Source organism: Trachinotus anak, unplaced genomic scaffold (genome assembly GCF_046630095.1).
Source record: "Trachinotus anak isolate AG129_WGS33_773 ecotype Australia unplaced genomic scaffold, CSIRO_AGI_Tana_v1 ptg000013l, whole genome shotgun sequence".
NCBI lineage: Eukaryota > Metazoa > Chordata > Actinopteri > Carangiformes > Carangidae > Trachinotus > Trachinotus anak.
The window spans coordinates 21,984,920-22,012,512 of record NW_027273864.1 but is presented as its reverse complement, the minus strand read 5'-3'; the positions used below and the strand labels follow the sequence as shown (position 1 = coordinate 22,012,512).

Sequence of the window (27,593 nt, the reverse complement as noted above, 5' to 3'; positions counted from 1 at the left end):
AAGTCAAAGAAGTATCACATCCATGTCATTATAATATAGAATAATGTACAACTTAGATTAACAGATATTGTCAATTTAATGAGTCATTAAATCATTTCCATCCCATGACCCTGTATCTTCTTCTCAGATGATAAAATTCTACATCCATTTCCACCATAGTGCATTACTTTCCTATTTTCTGTCATTCTCAAAGCTAAAAGCCACAACACTCTGCTGCCGAAAATGTGCCAAAAGCTTTAGTAGCTAATGATCACAGCAGTTTGAGGTTGTCTGTCACCCCTTATCACCCCTGGTGGGAGTCGGCAAATGTTTGACAGCTAATTCAACTTGTAGAGTCTCCATCACTGGCAGGCACTGGGTGTAGACAAAGCATGCCAATCATCAGAACAATTTCAACTTTCTTGTTTTAAAAATGGAGCCTGGAAATTGTTCAAACAAATGCAAGTGGTTTCCTTTGGAGCAATTTAAGTTGTCACTTTTTTGTTGTTTTGTTTTCTCTCTTCTGTGATATGAGAAAGAGGAGGAGATAGCTGTAATTGTCAAAAATTATAAAAATGATTTTTTTTGTTATCATGAAAGTGTGTTTTGCCATGTGTACAGCGAAACAACAACACGTTTTGGATCAGTAAGTTATACATGCTTGTTGAAATTGAATTTAAAGATTATTTTCAGCAACTTTCAGAAATTTGAACAAGTTGAAAAAGTCAATAGATGCTAAATAATATAACACTTTTCCAGGCAGTATGATTATGTAAAAACCCTGTGTGAAGAGCTCAGTTTGAAATAAAGAACAACGTACCTGCTTCTACAGCCTTCACGGTGATATTGTGCCAGCCTGCGGTCTCTCGGTCCAAAATCTTGCCCAGTGTGATGGCTCCTGAATTGGGATCAATATGGAAAATCATCTCTTGGTCTGTGGCCCGATCGATGGAGAACCTATAACAACAGACGCGGAGAAGCAAGATATATTGTGGATGTCGAGAAAGAGAAACAGTGAGCGAGAGGTAGGCAAAACAGTCTATAGTTAAACAGGAATTTCAATTTTTAAGTAATTTAGGGTATTTGTATTTTTTTCATGAGCTAAACAAGGACGTTGAGACTTAACGTCAGGCTACAGCAAAAACAAAAAACAGTTTATACAGCAGGGACCAGGTTTAAGTAATTATATTTTCAAGGCATTTGCTGGAGACTTATCACAGGTCCTGTGACTCTAATAGCACTGTGTGACTTTTTCTTTGCATTTTCAGAGTAAGAAAACAAACATTAAATTTTCATTGTGTACTCCAGAAAAACCACAAATACATCTTTCCTTCTTTGGGGTACTTGGTGCTCTCAAAAGATTGGTGAGTCAACAAAAATCTGCTGAAAGGTTTCTTTGTTCTTAGCTCCTCTCCCTCATCGCACACTCACAGCTGGCTGGCTTACTCATGCCCACATAGACCATAAAAAAGCACCACGGGCATTATCAGCTCAGTCAGCCTCTCTGACAAGCATGCCAGCCAGCATTCTCTCAGGTCTCATGAGAATGATGGTCACATGTTGTAGATATAAAATATAATGTCAAGTGAACCATAATTCTAAATTGATGTGGTATCGAGAAAAGCAGATGGATTAACTAGGATTCTGATCGCGCGTTCTTTATATAACAGTGTGGGTGCTGCATTTATATTTTATTCATGTTTCTGAATGTCAATAAATGAAACGGATTATAATTATGAACCATTTCTTCTACTGTTTACGAGTTAGTGTGTGACTAGGTTTGGATTAGATGCCCTCAGGATAACCTGTGTTTGAAATTAGATTTGCCCATTCGCATAAAAATCAAACTCTTGCATTTTAAACGACACCATGGTAGTGAACTGGAAGGTTACACGCTCGTACGTAGACAAACATACAGCCTCCATGTATGTGCACATGCATTCATGGATCTGTCAGTGTGCATCCTTTGTTTCCTCTAACATTCACACACACCCCATTTAGGGGCAGCAACTGGATTTGGCTGGATTATATGCACACCTGCCTCTGATGTCTGTCTCCAGTGAAACCATTAAAATCTGATTTGTCTCTCCTTTACCAAACCTCAGTGTGCTGCATGATTTCTTGTTTTATTGTTCTTTTTTTCTTTGAAATTGACGTCAGACTTGGCATCATGTTAACTAAAATAAAAATGAAAACGAACCTTTGCTTTTCAGTTCATGTCAGTTATGGGGGGGGGGCATCATTACCGGGTTCTTAGTCTTTTACCAAACCTTTTGTGCTCATGAACACAAAGTCTCCCACTGTCAGAATTAAAAAACCCTTTCTTTCAAACATTAAAAAAAACCAAACAAAAACAAAAACAAAAAAACAAAAAACAAAAAACAAACAAACTCGGCTGCTTTTCCAAAGACACCATGTAAGCAAAGCAGTTATTACTCGGTGATGATAATCTCTTGCTGTATTCAAGAGCATCTTTTGAGGTGCATCTACATGTACACTGTCTCTCACTTATTTGATTCACCTGGTTGAAGTACGACTCTCTCACCCGTACAAAGGTGGTCTCGGTGATCAGATCCACACTAAAGCGCTAAAACCTGATCACTCTGGATGCATGATTGTGTTGTGTTTAAAGAGGGTGTGTTTTGTGATGTCAGAGGCCATGAACTCGCTTTCTTGTGGGTGGCTACTGGCCCACCTCTCACCCTCCCGTTCGCTTATTCGCACATTCACTTACTCAAACACATTCACGCACACACAGTCATATATGCTCGCACACGCGTCACACACACACACACACGCGCGCGCGCGTGCTTGCAGCTGTGGGCTGCCAAGACACTAGTGAACGACAGCGCTGCCATTGTGTTGTACTTTATTACACCTGGAACTCCGAGCCTCATGCATTTTTAATGGAGGTAATTTGCACAGGCGCTGCGTGTGTTGGAGTATACTCTGTCAGTGAGACTGTCTTAGCCCTTATCTGTATTCCCCTCTTATGCTGCAATTGCTCTTCTGAGGACATATAACGCACAGACCTTGGTATAGCAGATTACCAGATGATACTGTTTTTATCACACACTGTGATCTGAGATTAAAAAAAAAGAGAGAAGCGTCTGTACAGCTTCATCTGTTGTAGAACTCTTACCGTTCACTGTTTGCATAGGCTTTTACTCCATCTTCAAGAGGAATTGTTAAAAGAAAAGATTTTGCTCTTAAGCCTATCAGCTACCCACATATTTACTTGCAGTTAGTGAGTTAAAGTTTTGAAGGTTACATTTTTCACAGTGCAAATTTGGTTCCAACAAAAATCTGTCTACAGTTTTAAAGTAATATTCAGTAGATGCAGTGAGTGTATGCTATGAGGCTTGTGGAGTGGCTGCCCATGTTGCAGTGCTACAGGTTCCTGTCCAAGCCGCATGAAACTGAGGTACTCATTGTCATGCACAACTTTGCTTTGTGATGTTGTTATTCGTGTTAGGCAGTAAGGCTATCTTTCCACAGCAATATGTTATTGCAAATGTTTTGGTTGATATATTTTATCAGGCTGTTGCAAAAAGCAGTTGTGTACCTACAGTATCTCAGCACTGTTTTAATCCTATCTCTGTATTTTCATCTTTTTTTTTTTATATACCACACTTTTAACACAGCCCAAGGGTTTTTATTTAATATCATCTCCAAATCACATCATACAAACAGAAGTACAAACTCAGTACTGCTGGGTCAGAAACAATTCTCTTCTTTTAAGCTCCAGTCCACCTGATCCATTACATTTTAAGTAGTGGTGGTTTGCATTCCAATGTGGATTATAATCGTCATAACATATCGCCCAGTGTTATCAGTATGGTTAGTATACACCAACTAGGGAATGGGATATTAAACCACAGTCTGATCTACCATTTTTAACAGTATAATGCATTTTTGTTACTCTGCAACCTCTTGCCGTACCTGATTGGTTTATTCTTCACATCTGGATCTCTAGCTGTGACGATGCCAACCAGCGCTCCTACTTTGGCATCCTCCTGCACTTCCATGATAGCGCCCTGTGCTGGTTGAAAGACAGGTGGCTCATCTATGTCCGACACGCTGACCCGGACAATGGTCTGGTCTCGAAAGGTGCCGAGGTCCACAAAGCGAGGGTCCACGTGCTTATTTACAGCCTCCACCACCACATTGTGCGTGCGCTTGCTCTCAAAGTCCAGTGGCTGGAAGACAAAAGAGATTCTAAATGAGCAGTTTCACTCCACAATAGGCCATCCAGCATCTAAAGTGGCACCATGCCCAGTACTGACACTGATGGCCAGAAGCTATATCACAATAATACTAATGAATGAGTATAAACTGCTGCAATATAGATTCCAGCCATCAGTGCCAGCAGTGAGCCAGTGCTTCGAAGTACACATATCCCATCAAATATAAGCTGATGGTTTCTTTCAAGTTATTGTGATGCCAGTAGCACCAGCAAACCACTGGCTCATCACTACTGGTGGCTTGAATGTTTAGGACTGCCACATTGTTGGCAGTCCACTGAACCAAAACATTGCTGCTGGCTGAATGTCTCAAGGGCCATTTTGCCATTATGCCCCATTCACAACAGTGACGTGTCGCTGTGAAGAAATACTTCTGACATCTGTTTCTCAATGAAAAGATGCAACTGCTAGGATTCTGTTTTTTTGCACCTTTTTTTTGTTATAGATTGCTAGGTGGAAAAAAAAAGGAAAATAGTTCAACTGTTGAAGAGACAGTACTGACAGCAACTGTCAAACCCCAGCAGGCAACCAATGATCATCAGTCATCAAAGACCAATCATTTCTCTTCCTCCACTTCTTCTATGGACCTTGAGTTTCTTTGCCTCAAAAAAGCTGTTCAGCTCACTAAGAAGAAAGCCTTACATAGCTGCTTGGAGCGAGCAGTATTAATTTTCACTAATCAACAAAATCCCAATCTGTGTGTCTGTGACGAGGCTTGAAATTAAGTTAAAAAAAACACACGTCCAGCACAAAGCAGCAAAAAGCTTGGATTTTGTTTATGAGGGTGCATACAGAATTGTGATGTACATTTGTAGCACAACTAAAAAATAACTCTTAGCTAGTTAATTTAGTATGTCATGCTCTAAGGGACAGGAAGAAGGAACAGTGTGTTTGCAATGAAAAGTGGCCATTTAATAGGTCTTTTTTTTTTTTGCCATAATTGTGTGTATTTGTATGACTTTACCTCTGTACTAGTAAAAATCAACATTGATTTAACAGACAGCAATAACACAAGTGCAGACTTCTTTTAGGATAGGCGCACCTTCTTGATGGAGACAATAGCTTCCTGTGACTCTACATCAGTAGTGACCTTGAAGAGCTCCCCTCCCTCTTTGATCAGATAGCTCATGTCGGTGTTCTCGCCCATGTCTGCATCCGTGGCGATGACACGTCCAACTGGTGTCCCCATAGCCGCTCCCTCTGACACAGAAAACTGATACATCTCTGGTATCATGGAGAAGGTGGCCAGAGGTGGAAGACGTTTGTGGACAGAGAAAACAAGGAGAGTCAGGTTTAGCAAAGCAACAGAGGGATGAAGTGACAAACAACAGCACAGGTGTAGGTGTAGAAAGCATCACAACAGAAGAAGGATGAGAGACAAAGGTTAGAGGGAGGAGATTAAAAAAACACCAGTGGAAGGAAGGAAGAGGAAAGACAGATGGATGGCCGTAGGTGGAAAAAGGAGGATGGGATGTGAGGATATTGGTAGAAAAGATGGATAGGGACTAGAAACAGAAACGTGGGAAGAGGAAGGGAATGAGATAGTAACAAAGATAAAGACATAAAGAGAGGAAGAGATATAGGGAATGGAAAAATGAAGATGGGATGTGATTATAATAAAAGAATGGCAACAGGTTGATTTCAGGCAGTTAATATCAGTGTTATCAATGTTATCAGTGAAATACATTCACATAAAAACTGTAAAAATACTCACATCACATTATTATATTTTCTACATCAGACATCACAATGTTTTGTCATCTTGTGCTACAATAATAGGTTAATACACGGGTGTGTATAAAGGATTTTTATTTTCTTTCATTTTTCTAGATTTCTGCCAACCCCAGCTATAATATGATTTAATGTATTAAATTCAAGCCAAGTGGTTTGCATAAACAAGTTTAGGACAACATTTACTTTTGATGACAGTTATTGTAAATTCTAAATTTAAAGTTACATTTAAAATGACAGAAAAAGACTGGAGGAAATGCATAAGGCCTGCCAGAGTTCCTTATGCACACAATAATAAGATAAAAGTAGGAAGATAACCTTTATTGTTCCCTAGAGCAACATTACCAAAAAAATAAATAAAAATCAAAGTCTTACATATACAGTATGTTGTCTTCCTTTGCATCTTATTTATGAGTCTGGCTTCCAAGCTCTATCTATTCCCCATATCACACAGTGGAGAAACTCTAATCCTGCAGGGTTTATCCCTCTGACTGGGTAAATATGACTTACTGAAATGAAAAAGGGATTTATACAGAAACAAAAAAAGGTGTGTGGAGACCTATCAAATACAACCAACCACACTGTCAGATGATGTTCCTCCAGTTCCAGACTCTTTAGCTGTTTGTGCTAAAGAAGGCTATAATTCAAGTGATTGAAGTGTGTTTGAGAGGTGAGGTGACATAGACTGTATTTTTAGTAACATGTTTTAACTCTACCTGTGGGACACGTGTGCACCGGAAGCCCAAAAACCACCTTACCATCAGGAATATGTAACATTAGGATGATGGAGCAATCAAATGTACTGATTGAGTCCTTTCTTCAGCCTTGCTTAAAAAGAATGATCAAGCGTGCAGCGGAAGGCATCAATTTTCCACATCTGATGGACTACTTTGTTATGGGCTGCGGGTTTGATTGGTCCATAAATTTAAGTTTGGTGGGCTTTTTTTGGACGTGCATGCAGGCATTTAAGTATGGCCACTGATGCTGCCATTGCTTACTAGTGTCAGCAGCCTGCAGGTTGCAAACTATATAGTGTCGATATTTTCCTCCCTCTCATTTTTGTGCCTCACCATCTCTTTCTCTGTCTAAAGAAAGAGAATGTGTTGGAGACACTCACTCTGTGGAAAGCGTGGTGGGTTGTCATTAACATCTGTGATCACTATGGTCACCGTGGTGGAGCCAGAGAGACCGCCCATTTGTCCAGCCATGTCTGTTGCCTTGACGACCAACTCATAACGATCCTGTGTTTCACGGTCCAAATCTGCCACTGCTGTCATGATGATCCCTAATGATTGAGGGAAGGAGGAGAGATTTAAGGAGAGCCACAGAGGGAGGGGAGGGGAGCCAGAGAGTGGGGAAGAAGCAAGGCCAAAGGGAAAGGTTACGTTAGTGATTAGCACTTGTGCAATAACTAACTATATTTTCCCTCTCAGTTTGAATATCGACTTCTGCTAAGCACAGCATTATGGAGGCACAAGTGCAGCACATTCCATTTCACCTCCTCAGACAGGCTGGATGGAGGAGATTGTGTCATATTTGCGCCTCGGCCTATATACCATTTTATGGCTCTGCTGTATTAAAATGAATAATATATACGGGCGGAATGAAGGCATGCCTGAGCCACCCTGAACAGCATTACAACTCTTCCATGGTGGGTAAAACTGCACTCAAACCTAAGAAGTGGATTTTGAAGAAAGCAAGGGGCAGATAGAAAGTGATATAATGTCGGGAGAGAGTTAGGAAACACACAGTAGGAGGCAAAACAAAGGCAGTGAATTCATTTACTCCACAGTGCACATGCTGTTGAATTTAAACCGAGTCAGTGGTCAGATAAAAATAAGTCGTTGTCTGAGTTAAGGCACACTAAGAAAAAGTCTTCCATTATTTACTTACTTTCAACTGAAAATCAGCAGAACAAAGAACTGACAAACCATTCTGGTCACCCCGGCAAACATTTGTGGAAGCAAATCTGGTCAGCTCCCTATGACCAAATACAGACAGCCTGGCCATAATGTCTTGTCATTGTTTGGTTAAACAAATATATGACATTCTCTTTGTAAAGGTTACATTAAACTGTATTTGGCTGCTCAAAGAGCCAGTACTGTGGTCCCTGTTTTTATTCTATATCTCTCTCTCACTCTCTCACAAACTAGCACATGGCCCTTCTTGGTTTAAAAGAGACATTCTCTTTATTGGCCTAGTAGCAGTAGTATCAGTAGCTGGTTGATTTACTGTGCAGTAGTAATATAATTCCACTTTAGCCCTTGGGATTTATCACATCAGCATGTATTGATGCATTTCCTGGGCTTGGTGTGCTGTCTTACTCCCAAAGGTTTGCACTGTGTTGGGTACACAACTCACTGATTCCCGTCACATTTAGCCCAGGGCCATGTTCTATGAGTAGCCAAAATACAGTACATGCAGCACTGGAGTTAAGGAGGGAGGCAGATGACATGCTCCTCTTTCATCCACCAAAAGCCAGTGGGGATATATTTAAATTAGGGGTGTCAAGAGTAAAGCCTCAGTCTGCAACTAGTATACAACACTATTGCTGCAACATCATGATAGAGCCTGTAAGTAGATGACTCTATGTAGTCTGTATTTCCCGAATGCCATCAGTTAAGAGTATGTGATCCGTATTGCAATGCATATCACGTAGCCTTAACATTAACCAATTTAACCGGGTAATGGGGCCGTGTACACCAACTGTGAAATACTGTCTCAGTATGGTAATGCATTACATTAGTATGGAATAAATGAGGATGTTCCAATATTTTTTCTTTCTACTCAAATCAATTGCATTTCTGTTTTCATCTGGTTAGCCAATGGAAATCTAACTCAACTGTGCATTCACGAAGCCAAATCTCCTGCTATTTGGGCCTTCATGGCTACTGTATAAAAATTCACAGAGATATTTTTTCAGGCTAAGGTTTCAGCTTGTCTTTTGCGCCTATCAGAGGGTTCATTTCCTTTGCCATTGCATGCGCTGTCAGCACCCAATGATCTGCACATATTGCTGCACTCTGAGCCTGCACACACATCGGCTAACATGCAGCACTGCCTCCCGAGGCCTGGACACAACTCTCTATCTACATTTTCACCATCTGTATTCATATACAGAGCTTGTGCTGGGTTTTATATATTTATTTATTAATTTATTTTTTGTTTTGACTTCCTTGTTTAGATATAGAAGCTTCCTTTGTTGACGATTTTGTTTTGGAAGGAACCAGAAGGGGAAGTGAGTGGCTCTGTGTTAGCACAGACCGAAAATCCAATCATCAACAAGGAACAACGTGCAGTCGACTCAGCTGCAGACTAGTGTTTCACACAATTTGAGAAGTGAAAGCTTCAGTAATATAATTCTGGAGGTTTGAGGTGGCACATGCAAGAACACACACACCAGCACAAAACGCATCCAGGGGCTCTGAGGCAGACCTCTGCCTACCTCTGCAAACTGAACTGCATATGGCAAAGTCAAGGACATTGTCTGCTACTTATTCTTTTGTAGTATTTGTTAAAATTCTGTGAGTCAAATCTCTTAACACAAACCTAAAGTGACTGTAGGTCTGAATTTTTATATCAGTACATGTTTGAAACCACTGAAGTTGATATCAAAAACCGTTTTCCTGGGTGAATGATGAGGGATTTCATTTTTTTTAAGTCTATTGCTAAATTATAACAGTAACAGAATAACAGGATAATCAGTAGTGGAACAGCAAAATAGACATGTAAATGTGTGTTAGTAGGGTTTTCTGTTTTGATTCGATTACTATTTTTATAGCTTTCTATGTAACAATAATACGATCTACTTACAAATGAGAAAAAAACTGAATCTTCCTATATAGAGTCTGTGGTTCAGTCTTTGTAAAATCATCCCTTTGCCTCAGATACTCAAAAACGTCTCCACCTCAGGTCAAAGTGACAGAAAAAACAGAGACTTGCTGTTCACTTTGTTGTCAGGGTGAGTGAGAGTGATATTAATGAGGCAGATTTCACAGCTGTTCTGTCTCCTCTTCATTTTGACCTTCTTGACTCGCACCTATTAGGCTGGCTTGTCTGCCTAAAAAATGGGGAATGGGGGTGGGTAGAATGGGGGTCGTGAGACATAAGATGGAATAAGCCATCCAGTCTCCTGGCTAGTCCCACCAAGGCAGAGCCATTTATCATCCAGGCACCCAGGCTGACCAAATCGAAGTGGTGGAGACCAAAAAAGGAATCATTAAAACTTTAGTGCATTTCCCCTGGGGGGGGGGGGGGGGGGGGGGGGGGCATCTGAAGGCAATACTGATGCTAAGCTACTCCTGAAAGACTGTGGGTCACCATATCACTCCTATAAGGAAAATAGGGACTTTTTCCACTATATAACTAGGGAAGACTTTTTCCACTATATAACTAGGGAAGACTCTTTATAGGATAAATCTGGACCTGGTGGAACTGTAACTCTATGGATTCTTATCTAATGGTAGGTGATTACTTAACAAATGTATTATTCTAAGATCCTTAAAAACAATGAGGCTTAACAGTCAGCGCATTCGTTCTAATTGATACCAGCAGTCTAGAGAAAATCAAAAACAATACACCCAAAACAGTTAAGAAAAAAATACATGAAATTTATGCTTATGAGAATATTGTGTTTTCTCCTATTAAATGTCCAGGCAATAGATGCTGCTGCTGTTGCTTAATTATCGTATAAAATAACATCTTCACAGATAGGCTTGAAGGTGCCACTAAACACTGTGTTGAGCCAAGCAATTTATGCCATATGGTATTTTGAGTACTCACTAAGAGGAGCCAGTAGTTATTGGCTAAAATTCTGGTAAGTTACTTGTGTTAGGCCAATTGATTTTCTGATTTTGGCTACGAATTCTGATTGATCTGGGAAGTATGGTCTCTGAGCTTGAGATTGCTTATGAAAAAACAAGGAGAACTGAAAAAAATCTTGTGAGGGATAAAGCGCGGGGAGTGCGGAATGTGGGATCTTTATCACTCTTACCTGTGTGTCTATCAACAGTGAAGAATTTTTCTCCATCCAGCACGCTGTACACCACTCTGGCACTGCTGCCGTATGTAGGGTCATCAGCATCTGATGCAGTAACCTTCATAACGGACGTTCCTGTGGAAAACAGATAACAAAATGTCAAAAAAGAAAAAAGAAATCTGAGTGAGGAGGCCACTGGGGAAACTTTGTGCTGGAATCCGAAAATGTGAGTTTAAATCAGACTCAAAGAGGAAAGTTAGTATATACTATATAAGGAAGGGCAGATGTGTTGATGTATGCGGTTTCTTTTTAAGTGTGTGAGTAAAACCCTAGAAATTCTGTCTTTTACCGGTGTGAGTTTTAGACCTTGAGAGTGAGGACATTTGTACAAAAGTAGGACATACTGGCCTGTCTCCAGTCTTTCACAGAGCTGTTTGAGGGCTTTGCCTTTTTGCTATGGCTCAAATGAAAATGTGGTTTAGGGTAAAGCCTGGGGTTCTGCACATGGTTGATGGTTAAGGTTGTGGGCTTGGGAATGCATCATATCAGTGAGCAGGCCTCACAAGTATAGCAACCGTCATCTGTTTGTGAATTTAAGCACATACCAGTGTGTGCATTCATGCATTCTTGTCTGTGATTATACTTGGGAGAGGGAGGTTAATGCATTTGGGTATCACTGCACCAGGTAAATACATCATCTCCATGCACATAATTTTCCTAACAAATTTTTTGATGTTTCAAATTATCTTTTCACCATACCAGTGCTCAGCGGTGTTTTGCCTCTCATCAGCACAGAAGTTGCGCTCCGAGATGAAAGGGAACACACAGTCATAACATTATATACTCAAAGACGCTTAGAAGCTCAAGAAATCTACAGCAAACAATTACTTGTGATTACTGGCACTTAGGCAGAGAATAGAGTAATTTCCACATGAAACCTTAAAATTGGCATTTATGGAGCAACAGTGTTTAAGTCATTATTTCTCACCCTGTGTAGCGTATTTGTCAACAGTGTGCATACACAAGCCTCTGGCAGCAAATACGCAGGCGCATCTCTCCATTTAGTCACACATTTTAGTTAAAGCTTTGCCTAAAGCCTATAAAACTTTAAGGTGCTTCATTTTTAGGTTAAGAAACAACCATACACTTGGCTTTGAGCACTGGAGCATATTTATTTTCTTTCTATAAATAATTTCAGTTACAGGCAAAAGAAGATAAAAAGGAAGACGTTCCCGGGCGCCATCGGTCCTCAAGGACAAGGAGTCAGTCTTTGTCTCCATCACTCTGGCTGATGCTATGGGTAATTACTGACAGCTGGTGTTGTCCACCAAAGGTCACCGCTGTAGCCTTTCTCAGAGCCCTGTCATGCTACTGTCCAGCCACATAATGGCCGTATGCTAATGATGCTAATTAGTGGGAAGTGTCAGAGCACTGTTTGTTTCCTGTCATCCCACAGAGCTCCTAAGGGGAAAAGAGCGAGGGAGAGGCCAGTGGATTATCATTAAAGTCACTCGGCCATTAAATCAGACAGCTCAGATCACCACCCTGATGCTGTCACCTGTAAGAGTCTTTTGTTCTCCAGGTACGTGCACAAGGAGCTGGAGTGTTTGAATGCTAACAGATAGCTAGCTTGCGATGCGGCACTCTACGTGGTCTATGATACCACTGATTTGTGCTTTTCTACAGCTATTCTGAACCGCATGAGAATGTGACAAATTAGCTAAAGGTAAATTATAATAAGCAACAATTGTGAAAACGATTAAGTCCAGACACAGGAAAAAGTGGGTGGACAAATGGTTGGACCAGTGTGTGCAACACCAACAAATCATAAATTCTGATACTGTCAACAGCCAGATAAATCCTGATATATTGCCGCTCCCAGTGGACTCAAAGCACTGCATATTAACTAGGATCTAATGAGCTTTTAATTCATATATAGTCATTAACTCATCCAAATATGCAAAGATACACACCAGCCTGATCCTCAGAAGATCAAGATGTGCTACATCCTTGTTGGGGGATGAGTGAGTTATCATTCTTATTGTATTAAAATCATAAGGCTGTATAGAGTCTAGGCATTTTCATTACTGGCAACAGTCAGTGGTTTGTTAATTCTGCCTCCCTGGTTGGCTCTACTGCTGTGGATCCAACACAGCCATTTTCATCCATGGGATTATTCCCTTATCTTAATTTTCCCCAGGTAACAATCAGTCCGATGCTCAGCTGTTTCTGGGTACTGCCTGGCAGCAACGTCAGATGGCTTGGAAGAACTATATAAATGCAAATGCTTCTTTATTGTGTTTATATTAAAAAGAGAAGTGAGGCAGTGAGTTTGGCACTTAGGTTCTTATTAAAGCTCTGGCTTGCATCAGTGTTTTCAGTGTGAGAAGTCATTACTTACATTATCTGTTGGCGTGGTTAGCGTTGACTTAAGCAGATTCTACTTTTGATGGACTGGTGGGAATTCAATCAAAATTATTGACTTTTGCAGATTGGAATGTAATGCATACAGCAGTAATAGGAGAAGTATGTCTAATGGGAAGAAGCTCCAGATATTCATTATCTAAAATGTTGTTTTTCTCTCACCAACTAAAAACCTGAAGCACAAATTGCTCTCAGATGAGGCGGCATGTACTGTTGCAATAATAATTTTAATGACCACTATGCACAGGTTTGTCTCTCTTTATTCCCCCTCATGGACTCATTTGTTTGGGCTGTATTTGTTTGGTTTGGTTATACAACAAACCTTTCAGCTTCATAATTCTTCACATATCAATGCAATAATAAGACAAATGAAATTGAATGACACAGTTAATTATACCTCATGTTATTGCTTCAGTTTTTTTCTAACCTAAGAAGCAGATTAACACTTAGAAAGAAATTATTTTGCTGACACCCAGTGGTTGATCCTTTCATCTTGCTGCATTAGTGTAGAAAAGTGTGTACTTACACACTCACATGCTGGCATCACTGTTAGGTGCTCTTACAAGTGCAACGGAGCTGACCATGCCCACTCAAAAATACAAATAATAAAATAATAAAACAATACTTTTCAGCTTGGTGTTAATTTAGTCCAAAAACTTGTGTGACCTTAATTTTGTCAGTAGTCAGGAATAAATTTGGACACTTGTTTAGCAATTAAATATTTAGTCACCTCACTTACTCACACTTTCAGTCCCTGCACTTACTGTGAAACTAATGCATGGAGGCATTACATTGTGGGTCTCACCATCAAAACAATATTCACAGGGGAAAATCAGCATAATGCTAATTTTAATATTCTGACTTTCAAATGTGACACAACCGATCTTCAGTATATTAATAATTAGATGATGAGACAGCAAATTATAATTTTGTTGTTTTCCTAGCATTCATCAGAGCATTCATTAGAGCGACAATGTTTCTCTCACTCACTTGCCTCGTCAGGGTTACACCATCTTATTGCTGTGCAACTGTAATGAGGATATGGCATTGTTATTCCTTGTATATCCTCTAGCAGGGAAGACTGCCTGGGACATTATTGCAGTTCAATGCCGGCTGTTTATTACATATTATTTTCCATATTTATTTAATTGTTATAATTCTACTATCACAATATGATAACTCCTCTATAAGGAACTTAAAACTCCACTGTGCACATGAGATTAATGGCTAAATAAGTAAATAAGTTGTAATAATGGCAACAATAGTTACTGTAACTGGTGCATGTAGCTTAGAAATGATTCTTTTCTATTTTTTATGCTGTTTCATACTGGAACATGAGGTACTTCTGACAATTGTCATAGTGGGAAGAACATGAAGGAAGCAACAGTTGTTCCAAAATAATAACACAGTGAAGCAGTTTGTGTTGCAAATGGTATTTAAGCAGTGCACAATATCCCTTGAAGGATAATGTAAACAATATTTGGATGAAAACTAACCCTGGGACTATCTCTGGTGAAATGGAGTAAGGAGCTGGGATGTTTTTGGGGGCTGGAGGATTCAGTGGAGGGTGGGTGACGATGGCTATATAGTTAGATTTATGCATGAGTTTGGTTTAATGGTATCAACACAGGCTGTCGGAATGGCTTCCCACACCATTTCAGCACTCTGGGAGAGATGGTTCAATTACTGTGAGGGGAGCTGGAGGAGAGTGCCACGTGTGAGACACTAGACTGACAGCTATTTAAGAGGCAGCCTCGTAAAAGAGATTTGTGCCTATCTCAGCTGGTGCTGTACTGGTGCGAGCTTCAGTGGAGGGGTCTAACGGCTGCAGCACTGAGCCCCTTTCCCACTCCGACCCACCTTAATCTGCAGGAGTGAGTGCTCCCCGCCCGCATTATGGATCATTTAGTAAAGCCATAAAAGCTGAGGTGTTTTCACATGAAAAGTTATTTCTTCACTACTTCTACTGTGATTCATTCCTCTCTCATCCACATAAATGCCCTGGGAGAGAGAGGTGGGGAGAGAAAGAAGGGTGAGAGAGAATGAAGTATAAAGGGAAGAAAAATCTGCCATGTCATAAAAGCCAATGGTCTGCTTACATTGATCCTTTTCGTGATCTCTACAAGGATTTAGGGATATTTTTCATCTCTCCTGGCAGAGATTGTAAATCTAATCTTTGTTAGCCTTTGAACTCGTGTTTTTTTTTTTCTTTTAACAGATCGCATCAGTATTTGTTTTGTAGACAGTATTGTGGGCCAGTGTGTCAACTTTAACCCTCATCCTCTCATTACTTTCAAGCATTTGTCTCCTGACAAATAATTACAAAAAGTTGTCCCTCAACTCTCACCCTAGGAAAACAAACATTAAGGTAGAGAGACTTTTCTATTTCTAAAAGATAGAAAAAAAGAAATCCTTCAGGTATGTCAAACCACATTCATAGATCATTATTAGATTTGAATACCCCTCATGTCTGCAGGTCAGGTATCAACTTTAATGTCTTAGACTGTGTGTTTCTTGTACAATGTGAAAAAACATCATGTACAAGAAACTGAAGACAATGTTTACGCTTCTGTGCCTGACTCTGACTCTACAAACACGACAAAATGAGAGCCTTAACCAAATTTCACAATTGTGACTATATTGTGCTGACATTGTCACACACATCTTCTATTCCTCCTCACACACTGACTCATTCGTACACATGACCACACACACACCACAGATCAGCCAAAATCAATTATGTCAAGCACTGTGGTCGACCGCATAATGGTGGCTGTTACTGGACATATACATAAAGGTGCTTGGCAGAGAATATTGATTGTAAGTTGCTCCTGCCTTGTTGCGTTGCTCTCTCCTGTGATCCGGCTGCTCCAAATGTCTCATCTGCTGTTAGCATGACAGGCCTGACTGTCCTAATGGTGACTGCAGCAATTTGCAGCCTCCTGGGCAACCTCTCTGAACCAAAGCAACAAGAAGGGTGATTATTACTTTAATTCCCCTTGTGGAGTTCTCACATTATATACAAGACGAGTGGGGGATTTATCTCTTGTGCTGAGTGTGCGGGAGAGAAAGAGAGAGAGATCAGAAGAATAGAAGGCGAAATACCACAAAGGTACCCCTACCTTCTGGAAATGCTTTATTTTGTTGCATTGAAACTTAATTCCTACAAAGGCCTCTCACTTCTCTGTTTTAAGCTTTGATTTTCTGAGTGCATGCAGGTCACTTGCCAAAACGATACTAGGAAAAATCATTTTGGGTGTCATGAAAAAGTTTGGAAAATGTTCGTCGAATGATAAAAATATATCTTCATAAGATTTTTGAGCAAGGCTGTCTGCTTTATTCTCTAATTTGTACATTTTGTGAACAGTATTATATGTCTATACCAAGTGGCAACCCACCGTGACGTCACCCATTGGTTTGCGAATTGCCGTTTTGAAGCCTGAAGTTTGTAATTTGGCCGCCGCCATCTTGATTTTTTGAAACCAGAAGAAACCATATTTGGAGAAGAGGGTGGAGCTGAGGAGGAGCGAGGGGTGGAGCTGACCTAAGAGCCAAGGTCACTGTGCCCGCCCACCTAAAACTGTTGACCTGACAACGGCATCAATCTTTTGGCTACGCAGCGCTGCTGAATCCGAAGTCATTTTCCATAAGTCGAGGTAAACTTTATTACGAAGTGTTAAAGTACTTTTAATAGTTAATAGTTAAAACGGACTGCTCTTGATTGACAAGCCAAAATGTGTCAATCATACGTTAGCCACGCCCCAATGCATACCCTACTTTATCGTCTATTTTAAATTAAATGGGACTATAATTTAAAAAATGAACATCATGTTGTATTGAAGAAGACTTGAAACTAGCGATTGAGACCATAAACTCGTTATGAAAACGTTTACTGGGATCATAAACCAAGTGAGAAGTAGGGTCATTTTCTCATAGACTTCCAAACAATCGGACTTCTTTTTGCAACCAGTAGAGTCGCCCCCTGATGGTCATTCGATAGAATGCAGGTTTAAGGCACTTCCGCATTGGCTTCATTTTCCGGAGCCGGCGTTGACGTCCATTTTTATATACAGTCTATGGTCTATACGCAGGCATAGGTATAGGGCAGTGACCTTCAAGAAGACCCTTAGAAAGTACATTCCACAACGTTTCTCCTATGTTGCTTTGTGGACTTTCAGTCTTGACACTGCTTGACACTATATCTCACTTCAGGTATTTTATGAAGCATCTCTCTACTAGATATCTTGTCTAGCAGCAAATCTGTCTGTACCGATACTCCACAGCATGTTTATTTGTTAGGAACTGTGCTGCAGTGGTAACATCCTGAAACTCAGCATGTTTGATACCTGAAATCAATGCAGCTTCCATTCAAACAAGCAATTGTTCAACAACAACAACAAAGTTACAATAACTTTTTAAAATGCACTGTGTTGTGGCATCTACAGAGATAATGTGCCTTGAGGTACAGAAAAATGCAAGAAAGCCTCAGACACTGAAGGCATTTAGTAAATAAATGTGCATGATACTGTCTCAAAACGAATCTCTGTTGTTGGCCTTCGTGGTTTTTTTCAATTTCTACAACCTGGCTTTATACATTAGATTGTGTTTTTGATAGAAAATAGGATAAACGTCAGCTTTAGGATACCATTTTCTGTTGTTCTTTGTGTTTGGTAATTCTACACTACATCAGCTTGTGTCATTAGAGGAAAAGAGCTGAGGATAGTGGTCAGCTTAATGTCCATTATCAGACCGTTATTTGCTTGCCACCGTGACTTGTCAGTTAGTGTTACCTGAGGTTTAGAGGCTACCGCACAGATGTCGTGTCGTGCCACATCTCTGCCACTCAGAGGTCCTGAGGTCCTCTCTAATGGAACCACATCAATCACAGGATTAGCTCCATGGAAACTATTCACCCTGTTGTGATTCCGCCAACAAGAGCTGCCCCTCCTAGTCACATTTCCACCCGATTCGCTCGCTGTCATCCGACCTTTGAGTGGTAGGAAAGGATGTCTGCCTCAGTGCCTAAATGGTTTCAAACTCAACAAACTGTGCTACTTTGTCAGTCAGCTCACATAAAGACAGGGGAAGAAAAAAACAAAAGAGAGTGACGGATGTCTTAGTATGCATGTTGTAACACGATGTAATACTGATTTCAAATTGGAAAAGGTCTGTCTTTATTACTTCAATATTAGCTGGGCGTGCGGAGCATAAGCATTAGCTTGGGGTGGCACTGTGCCACTGCCAATAAGGTCTGTGCAGTATGTGTGCTAGATATTATGTCTAAACACTCAATCTATCTGATGCTTAACTGTAGGAGATGCCAGCCCATATGAGTATGTAGAATTGTTGAAAACTGGTAGCATACCAGTTTGACATTACTTTAGCCTCTGGGTTTTTAAAACTTTTGAAGCCTAGCTCAAAGCTACATGAATATTTAAACACTGACTATGGTAGGGCAAAAAACCAAAAGGAAAAGAGATGGATCCAATTCAAATATTTATGATGGGGCTTTTCCAAAACATATACATGGGCCTAATATGTCATCCTACATAAGCCACCTGGTGTTAACATATAAGCACAATGGAAAAGCTGCTGTTTATATAGAAAAGTAAATTCAGTGCCCAAATTCTTGCCAACATCTCTTAGTGCTGTGAGACACACTGCCTGAGGTAACACAAAAATGTTAAGGAAACATTCTCCCATCTCTGTTTAAATCCACAGTCACACTATGTTATTTAACATAGTGCCTCAATAGGGATGTTCATTACATGTCTATGAATAAATACACACTTAAACTTAACATATACTTATGCATTCATCTATAAAGCAACAGGACAGTCACAATACATATTACTGTCAAATATATTATTATAACAGTGGAGTGGGCTTTGCAAACTTGTGAGCTCCATTTTAAAGACAAATCTCGCCTGTCTCAATCACTTCTCAAGCATCTGTAAGCCTTGTTGCAAACTACAAATCAAGGCCAATATTACTTTGGGAAAAGCAGTACTATGAGGAAAAAGAATCCCTTATTTGATAAACAAAGAAACACATGGAACAAAAAGCTAACTTACAATATAAAACTAAATAATCAAAAAACAACAATAGTGGAGGTACTGCAACAGAGAAAACCCAGACAGAACTAAGACACGCACAAAACAAACTTCAACTAAATGATAGAAGAAAACATGATTCCTAACAGACCTCACAGCTCAGCTCTGAAAATTTCCAAGAACAACAAATCAGAGAAATACATGGCAAAGGTAATTAAATCAAAAAAAAAAAAAAATGAAAACACATTGAACAAAACACAACTTAAATGAAGAAGAAATCAGCTCTATAATAATTATGACTATTACAACGGCTGGACTTAATGACAACCCACTGATTTCTACAAACTTTTCAAGAGGATTGTTGCTCTGCTTTTTAATGGGCTAACTTCAAATGTAGAACTGAACTTTACTTAGACTCTCTGTCAGCGTGACAATCAAAATTTTCCTAAGGCCATCTATTATTCTTTACCTTTTAGTGAGAGGAAAAGGGGAAGGGAATGCGAAAGTGTGTCCAGACATTTGACTGGTACTGTTTATTTACTTATAAAATGATCACTCAGACAGACAATTAGAAGTTCATTTGTGTCAGCATAGAAAGCTGCACTAGCGAAAGGAAATCCAGATCTTGTGTTTGCGTGGCATTACTAGCTAAAGTTTGACCAAAATTTGCTAAATTTGTCACTAAGTGCTTTTTTCAAATAAAAAAAGTCACTATAGGTCTGAGAAGTCAGATAATAAAGTGACAAAGACACCAAATTGGCAACACAGCTCATTCTCGCCACATCATTATGAAAGAATAACAACGAATAGAGAAACTCTGGGCTGGCTGACCAATGGTGTAACTTCATCACAGTCAGCCAGTGACATTCGCATTTATAGGGCTGGCATTGCTGTTGTGGTCCAGCCAAAAAGAGGTGCAGTAAAGGTATACTGTAAATGCAATGGAAATTTATTTAGCCTTCATGAACCAAATTATGCAGTGGTTCAAAAACATGAAGTAGATTATAGGTTGGTACAAGCTGCATCACTGGTTTCATCACATTCGTTTGCATGTAATTTAGTGAGCTTGGAGGTGCTGGTAGGATTTTTTTTCTTAACTTAGAATAGACCAAGACTGGCCATGTTTTCAGTCTTTACACTAAGCTGGAATTAGCTGCATAGTTATGGTTCTAGGTTCTTATGGTGTATTGATCTTTTCTGCAAAAAGTGCCTCCATATTCTCCCAAATTGTCAAACTATTCGCTTAAAAATAAGATACATATCATTGTAATTGTCCATACATTCTTTTATGCATACATTAAGTTACCTTTTATGTTATTTAAAAGAAAAACCTTCAGCATTTGAGGTCATCTCATTCTTAACACGTTGACACATTATGTAACTTTAAGTGGTCCCAGTGAATGTTCCTGTAATTTTAGGATGACACATGGCTTTTTGCCATGAATTAGAGGTATTGTATAATGGAAGGATGGGTGTTTTAAACAGATCGACCTGTACCTCCAACTTTACCTCGCAAATGGACACGAGGCAACATTAGCTTTTAACATTGCTGGTGATTTACATTAATGATGGGCCCATCAGAGAAAGATAGCCTGTTAGATTGTAAGTGAGTATCCATTAATCAAATAGATCTGTATGCAGGTCTATTTGCACAGGTTTTGGTTTCAAAATACATCCCATCTTTATCTCCTTTATGCCTAAAAAATGTACTGAAACATGATAAATTTAAACAAGCAAAAGACAAGAGAGTTGCATTATCTTTACATCAGATAAGCAGTTCTGTTTTCTTTCCACATATACGCCAATCAAACCAACCAACAAGTTATTGGTTTTAATGTTATGGTTGATTGGTGTAATGTCTAAGTTACAAACACACATACATTTATTGCATGTCCATACAACTTTTACGGTGGAGCTAACTTAGAGACAACAGTTGCAGCCATACCAAAGCTCGATGAATGCCACATCTCCACTTGCTCCTTCTGTACAAAAATGAACTATCCCTGATATGGGCACTGACATATGGAGCCATAGTCTGTAGAGTCGTGAATGGCCGGTGGAGCCACGCTATTGAGGTCCTGTCCATATGTCTGCCCGACCCAATCGTGACTCAATCACAATTGTCAATCATGATGACACACTCCCATTTTATAGAATCAAATAACTAATTAAAACCAAATTTATCAGAAAAATTAACACTTGAACATACATCAACTTGAGAAGAACTACACAAGACATGATAGAAACCATCTTTAGGTAAAATTTATTTGAAATTTACTCCCATCTGCTAACATGAAAGGGACGGGGTTTATGACCTATACTACAGCCACCCACCAGAGGGTGACTGAAATGTTTTGGCATCATTTTTAGGGAGATATCATGATGTCAATTTTTATATACAGTCATTGGTTTGACCAGCTCAGATATTTAGTCCAAATTTGTGGTGTAAAACATAATTATGTTTTTTTTATGTACACAGTGTTGGGTACTGTGGGCCTGCTTTACCATAAAGGTGAAAAATATTTACCTCTGCCAATGAGGTTATGTACTCGTTCAAATTTGGGGCAGATGCGCAGCATTTACAATTAGTGTAAATGCTTTCCCCTTAAGTTGGATGTATGTTGTTTGACACTGGCTTTGGCAGAGGTCTGTGCTCTGCAGCGTGCCTTCAGAATGAGATCCACTATTCAGGATTTTGAGAAGGGCAAGCGTAATGCAGCCACCGTGCACTACAGAGTTCAGCTCTGACAGATTACTGTTAAAGATTACTGATCCTTACGCATAAGAGAAAAAGATCACTGTTCTGCTCTAAAAGTGCTTCGCACCACCAGAGGGAGGAACAAAAGGCAGATGTAGGATTCATTGATCCAATGCATCACTATGTGAGTGAAATTTATGCATCTTCTGTAAATGTGTTTCTTTGACCAGACAACAACCATAAGAATCAATTCCCTCACTGGGAGTGTAGCGGGGAAACAATAGGACAGGTGGCCAGTACAACCCACAGTGGCAATGGTGTCAGTTTGCCCTGCACAGGTTTGAACCCTGGGCCTTCTTGCTGTGTGTCAGCAGTACTCAACACTGACCTACTGCCTACCTAACACTTTACAATGTGCTGAAAAAGTTTTAATAACTATAGTAGTTTCACACCAAACTCAAGAACAGCTCAGATACATCAAATAGATTAAATAATTGAACCAACCATTGGTTCATTTTTCAAAACATTGGGTTTATTTTTTTTTTTTAATTTGCTCAGAAATACTAGCTAAAAATAAAGCCTCCTGTTGGTGGTGATAAGTGAGCCGGCAAACTGTTATTTATCATTGAAGTTCTTTACCTCTAGGCCACACTGTTGTCGAAGTTTAGATGAATTAAGCTGCATGTTACAGACTGGAGTGTGTATACTATAAAATAGAAATCCAGTGCATATTTGATCTGTAATTCATTCAAGTCAGTACAAAGCAACATCTTCTAGTCAGCTACATGTTTCTTTCTGGTTACATTTAGTCCAGGTTGTCCTCTGCTGAGACATTGTATTAAGTCCATCTCTCACAGTCTTATCGTCATGAGTCAGACGACACAGCTAGTGTTCTGCCGGGCAACTCCATCCATGTTCCCTCTTCTGTCTCAGCATAAAGACATGCATGGTTCTCAAAACAACATTCAATCACCCGTGCACTACAAATTTGATTTAAGACTGCAATTTCATTAGCTGCACATTTTCCACAGGACAAAACAGAGCTCAGGCCCTCACTCTTCATCAGCATCTTTGCCACTCTGGTTTTATTTGCCCTCTCTTCTCCTTTTTAGACTGTGTACAGAAGAGTTATTTTTGGTAGACAGACAGATAGGAAGCCTCTGCAAAAAAAACAAGGGGGAGGCAGGGGTGGAGGCTGTAAAGCTATGACAAAGACGTGCACTGGGAGACATGACAGAAGTGATAAGTAAAAATGAATACGCCTCAGGCAGCAGACCACTGATTACGTTCTGACTCTTATGGCCTCACGTTTTCCAAGGCAATTCGCTGCACGGTTGGCCATAAAACACCACAGTGAGCATAACACTTGTGTGGCTAATGCTTGCAACCTGGTTCCATCACAGCGTAAAACACAGCGCTGGATTACATCAAAGGAGCTGTGTCCAAATTACATAAAAAGTACCGATTCTATTCAGGCTTTGAGTGTATAGTGCGTTCACAAAGGAAAAGTGGTAAAATTAAAGTATATAGCATAAAGATGTCAGCATGCTTATATAATATCCTTCATTTTTGTGGTGTTAATCAACATTACAATATGCAGAAGAAATAGAGGAGCTACTCGCATCTCGCACAAACTGGACACAACTAGGGACTTATTACAAAAGCCGACAAATGAACAAACTAAATATTAAAAGCTTTGGTGAAACATTTTGTCTTCAAAGATAAGGCTGGTAGTTTTATAGTTTTCTTAATAAATCCTATAAAATTGACAAGCAATGCTTTTAGACCATCTTTCAAAATTTTCTGATTTACCTAATATGTCTAGAGCACTCAGTGGCAGACCTGTTTGTTCTCAGTGATGATGTAAATCATTCAAAACAGATGATAAAAATACAGATGAGTTACAAAGTTCTTAAAACAGCTGGGCACTGCAGTTATAAGCAGATGTTGCTCACGCATGAGTTAACAGTGCAGGGAACTGTTTTTAGCTGTGGGTTAATAAATATCTGATCCTGCAACAAGTATTTATAGCAGCAGGACAGCATTGACCCAAAATTAACTACAGCGCCCATGTATATAATAATAGTAATTAAGAAACATATCACCCAGTGTAATGGTGCAGTTCACTGATGTGTTCATAATAGTCTGTTGACAACAACAGAGGTCTATGGCAAAGAGGAATAAGCTTTCAGGCTTTGGTTACACAGGCAGTAGTTGTTAGTGGGGTCAATTCTTGTAGGTTTGACATTTGTGGATAATAAGGAGGACATAGAATATATAAGTTCAGTGAGAGACGTGGCAGTCAAGCTGGTCTGTCCGACACCTTTTTTTTCTGTCTTTTCACTCCCCTCAGTTATTGTCACTGTGCTTGTGACCTTATCACTAACATGCCAAAAAGATAATGCTTGCCTTAGCTGATGTGCAACAGGAGAACAGCGGGGAAAAAAACCCAGGGAGAGGGCAGGAGAATGCCTGACCAAGCAGTAGCTGTTACCTCATTAGGGCTAGTGTTCCACAACAATGTATAAAACATGAACTCATTTCGTGCGTAATTTGACTGCGGTGCGACAGGGTCGGACAAGGGGCAGGGGCAGCCAATGTGGAAAGGTCTTGATCATTTAGATTGCATTAACTGACATTAACTAAGCGCGAGTGACTGTGACTTCATCTCTCTCTTTCTTGAGGAGATAATAGCTCTATTGCTTCCCAAAGTTTGCATCTTTTTCTAAAACCCTGCCGTATTTCTACTGCTCTGTCCCTAAGACTCTCTCTGCCTCTCGCTCCCATTTTCTCACTCTCTCACACACATACACACACACACACACACTCCATTCAGTGTTAGAGAGAACCGTAGGCAGAGTTGCCCATGGTTTGGATCAGGCTGAGGAAGCAGGAATTCATTCTAATCATGCTTGAACAGGGAACCACTATTTCATTTTCACCACTCCTGGAGTCATCAAACAAGAAGCACCCCCACCTCCTCTACATATGCACAGACAAACCCACACACACAAATGCACATACCCGTATCACACACAACAGTCTGGGCACATATGGCATTGTGATATCACTTGACAGCTACACAGAATTCGGTTTATTAAACATCAGCTGCGGGTTTGACATTAATACCATGCAAATGAAGCCCATGACACCCTCATTCACCTGTCTTTTCCATTTTGCTGAGAATTTTCAGCAGCCATGGGATGCTGCTAATACTCCTGCTCACAATAAAAACATGTTTGTCAAGATTAAAAGCATTGTGGTTTTAATGTCAAAAGCCTGTATGAAGATGTGATGTACTCTCACGATTATCTACTCTTCTGAAGTGCTTCTCCTCTGCTCCTGTTTCCTCCTTATTCCCCCCTTTTTCATTTGCCTCATAACAGCGTGTCAGAACACAGCCACGAAGCTCATCTGGGAGAAATGCAATTCGTCTACCTCTCCTTTCTTTATATGCCTGCAACGTCTCCTTCATTTTCCATCTCATTGCTACCTACGGGTCATAGCTCTGACACAGTCCATGTGGGGATCCTCCTCAAATGTCCATTTCACCATTCTACTTCTTCCTCATCCACAGTGAATTCACTGACTCCACATCTATTTTCATCTAGCATCTCCTGTCTACTTTTTCTATTTCCATCTCCACTACGGGGAAGAATTTTAGCATATTGCGCTTTTTGGCACTTTCTACCTTCCCCCTGAGCCCAGGACAAAGCATTATGTTATAGCTCGTAACTATGCATCATGGAAATAGCTGTAATATAACAGGTAATTCTGTACAGTATGTGCACCTTTGGGCCATCCTGAGCTCAAAGCTTCAAACAGCTACCCAGATGTAACCCTGTCTGATTGCACTAAATGTTTCCCGCCTTACCTATGGGTGACAGTTCTGCCACGCTGCCGATATAAGGACCCTCCAAGAACTTGGGCTCACTGTCGTTTATGTCCTGGACCTTGATGACAAACTCTGACTCTGGTTCCAGAGGGTCATTGGAGAGCCGGTCCCGAGCCTGAGCCCTGAGTGTGTAAAAAGCCTTCTCTTCACGGTCTAATCTCTCTGTAGCATGGATGTCTCCTGTTAGCTCATCGATGATGAAGATGGAGCCAGCCCCTTCTCCAGAGATAGTGTACTTGATGTTGCCCTCACCTTCGTCTGAGTCTGTATGGATCTGCAAATTGAAACAAAATGAATAAAATTTTAAAATAAGTTTTTCTTTTTGAGACAATCCTTTAGCAGTAGCTACTGTAATTTCACTGATTTAAAAGTACCACAGTATTTCACCCAGTCCACATCAATATTTCTCTCTGGATATTATATTCAAAGATTTGGGTTGATATTATATTCAGGAACTATACATTTACATATTTACAACCTTAGATATTATTTTTGAAAGGAAAAAGTACCAGTGTAACATCAGTTCCTCCAGAGAATGTTGCATTATGGGTTGTTTGTAGCCTTAATACTGCCAGGCTAGCTCATTTATAGTGCCAGTCCAAAATGTGTTGATGATAACCACTTAAATCTACAGGAGTGTCTGAAGACAGGGAACGAATTTCTGATGAGTGACAATGAGTCGAAAGCATTAATATGTCTTTTCTGCAGAAACTGACCTGGGACTGAATCATCTGTCAAACAGCCAAGAATTACTACTGTCACATGAAGTCACAATGAGGTGCTCGTAAAGTCAGTCTGAAAAATGCTGACAGCCAGAGAAAATCAGAGATTGCTTCAAGGAGCCTGACGGGACAATGCGCAAATACAAATGTGGGATTTGTGTTCTGCTTTCATCAAAGTATTTACTGTTTCACTTTATTAGAGAATAAGTTTCACTGACGAGGGCTATCCTGTCTTTGAACAGTATCTTTTGGGAACCTTTCCCACCAGGACTAGTGTTCTGGATTGTCATTTGGGCCAACAGCGTGAGTACATTTGAAGACAGGCCAAGAAGAACAGGCTAAAACTGACCCGGGAAAGGGTAATAGACCAGGAGTCTGAGGGTGGCTGAAGAAAGATCATGACTCCATTAACATCTGATGCCAAAGGCTATCATTGAGCCAAGAGAGAGGTTATGATCCTCCTGTTATATACAACCACTTGTTATCACAAGACCAACATCTACACTTAGATCACATGATGGCACCTGAGCCATCTTAATTCACCAATGACTAGTAGGTTTACCTTTGAGTTGAAATTATTTGTCACACATTTTGCATCAGAGTTTCTATTTTGTTTGTGAATATTCACGGTTCCTCAGCAGTAACCAAACGAATTAGTACATTTCTTCCACCAATTCTCTTATCTTTTTTCCCACAGAGCAATGGCAGCTTAATGCCTTGCCTGAGCTCCCTATAGACCAGACATCACCATCACAGTGAAAAAAAGACACCACAGCTCAAGTGATGATTTACACCTTTTCTGCACATTGTGCCCTTCACAGGATGTGACGCCCAAATTAGAAGATCAAAGTCATTTCAAAGATTGTTAA

General features: G+C 40.0%; 1 protein-coding gene across 11 annotated transcripts in view; it reads right to left on the bottom strand.

Annotated features, from left to right (window-relative positions):
- LOC139630484 (cadherin-22) overlaps nt 1-27,593 on the bottom strand; it is a 220,045-nt gene that overhangs the window by 33,653 nt on the left and 158,799 nt on the right. For all 11 annotated transcript variants that reach the window (XM_071493972.1, XM_071493976.1, XM_071493971.1 and 8 more), the window contains 6 exons: nt 25,982-26,276; nt 10,948-11,067; nt 7,072-7,239; nt 5,266-5,447; nt 3,922-4,178; nt 800-936 (listed from right to left, as the gene is read on the bottom strand). In XM_071493972.1, the coding sequence (XP_071350073.1) occupies nt 800-936; nt 3,922-4,178; nt 5,266-5,447; nt 7,072-7,239; nt 10,948-11,067; nt 25,982-26,276 (1,159 nt within the window). The remainder of the gene's footprint in view (nt 1-799; nt 937-3,921; nt 4,179-5,265; nt 5,448-7,071; nt 7,240-10,947; nt 11,068-25,981; nt 26,277-27,593) is intronic.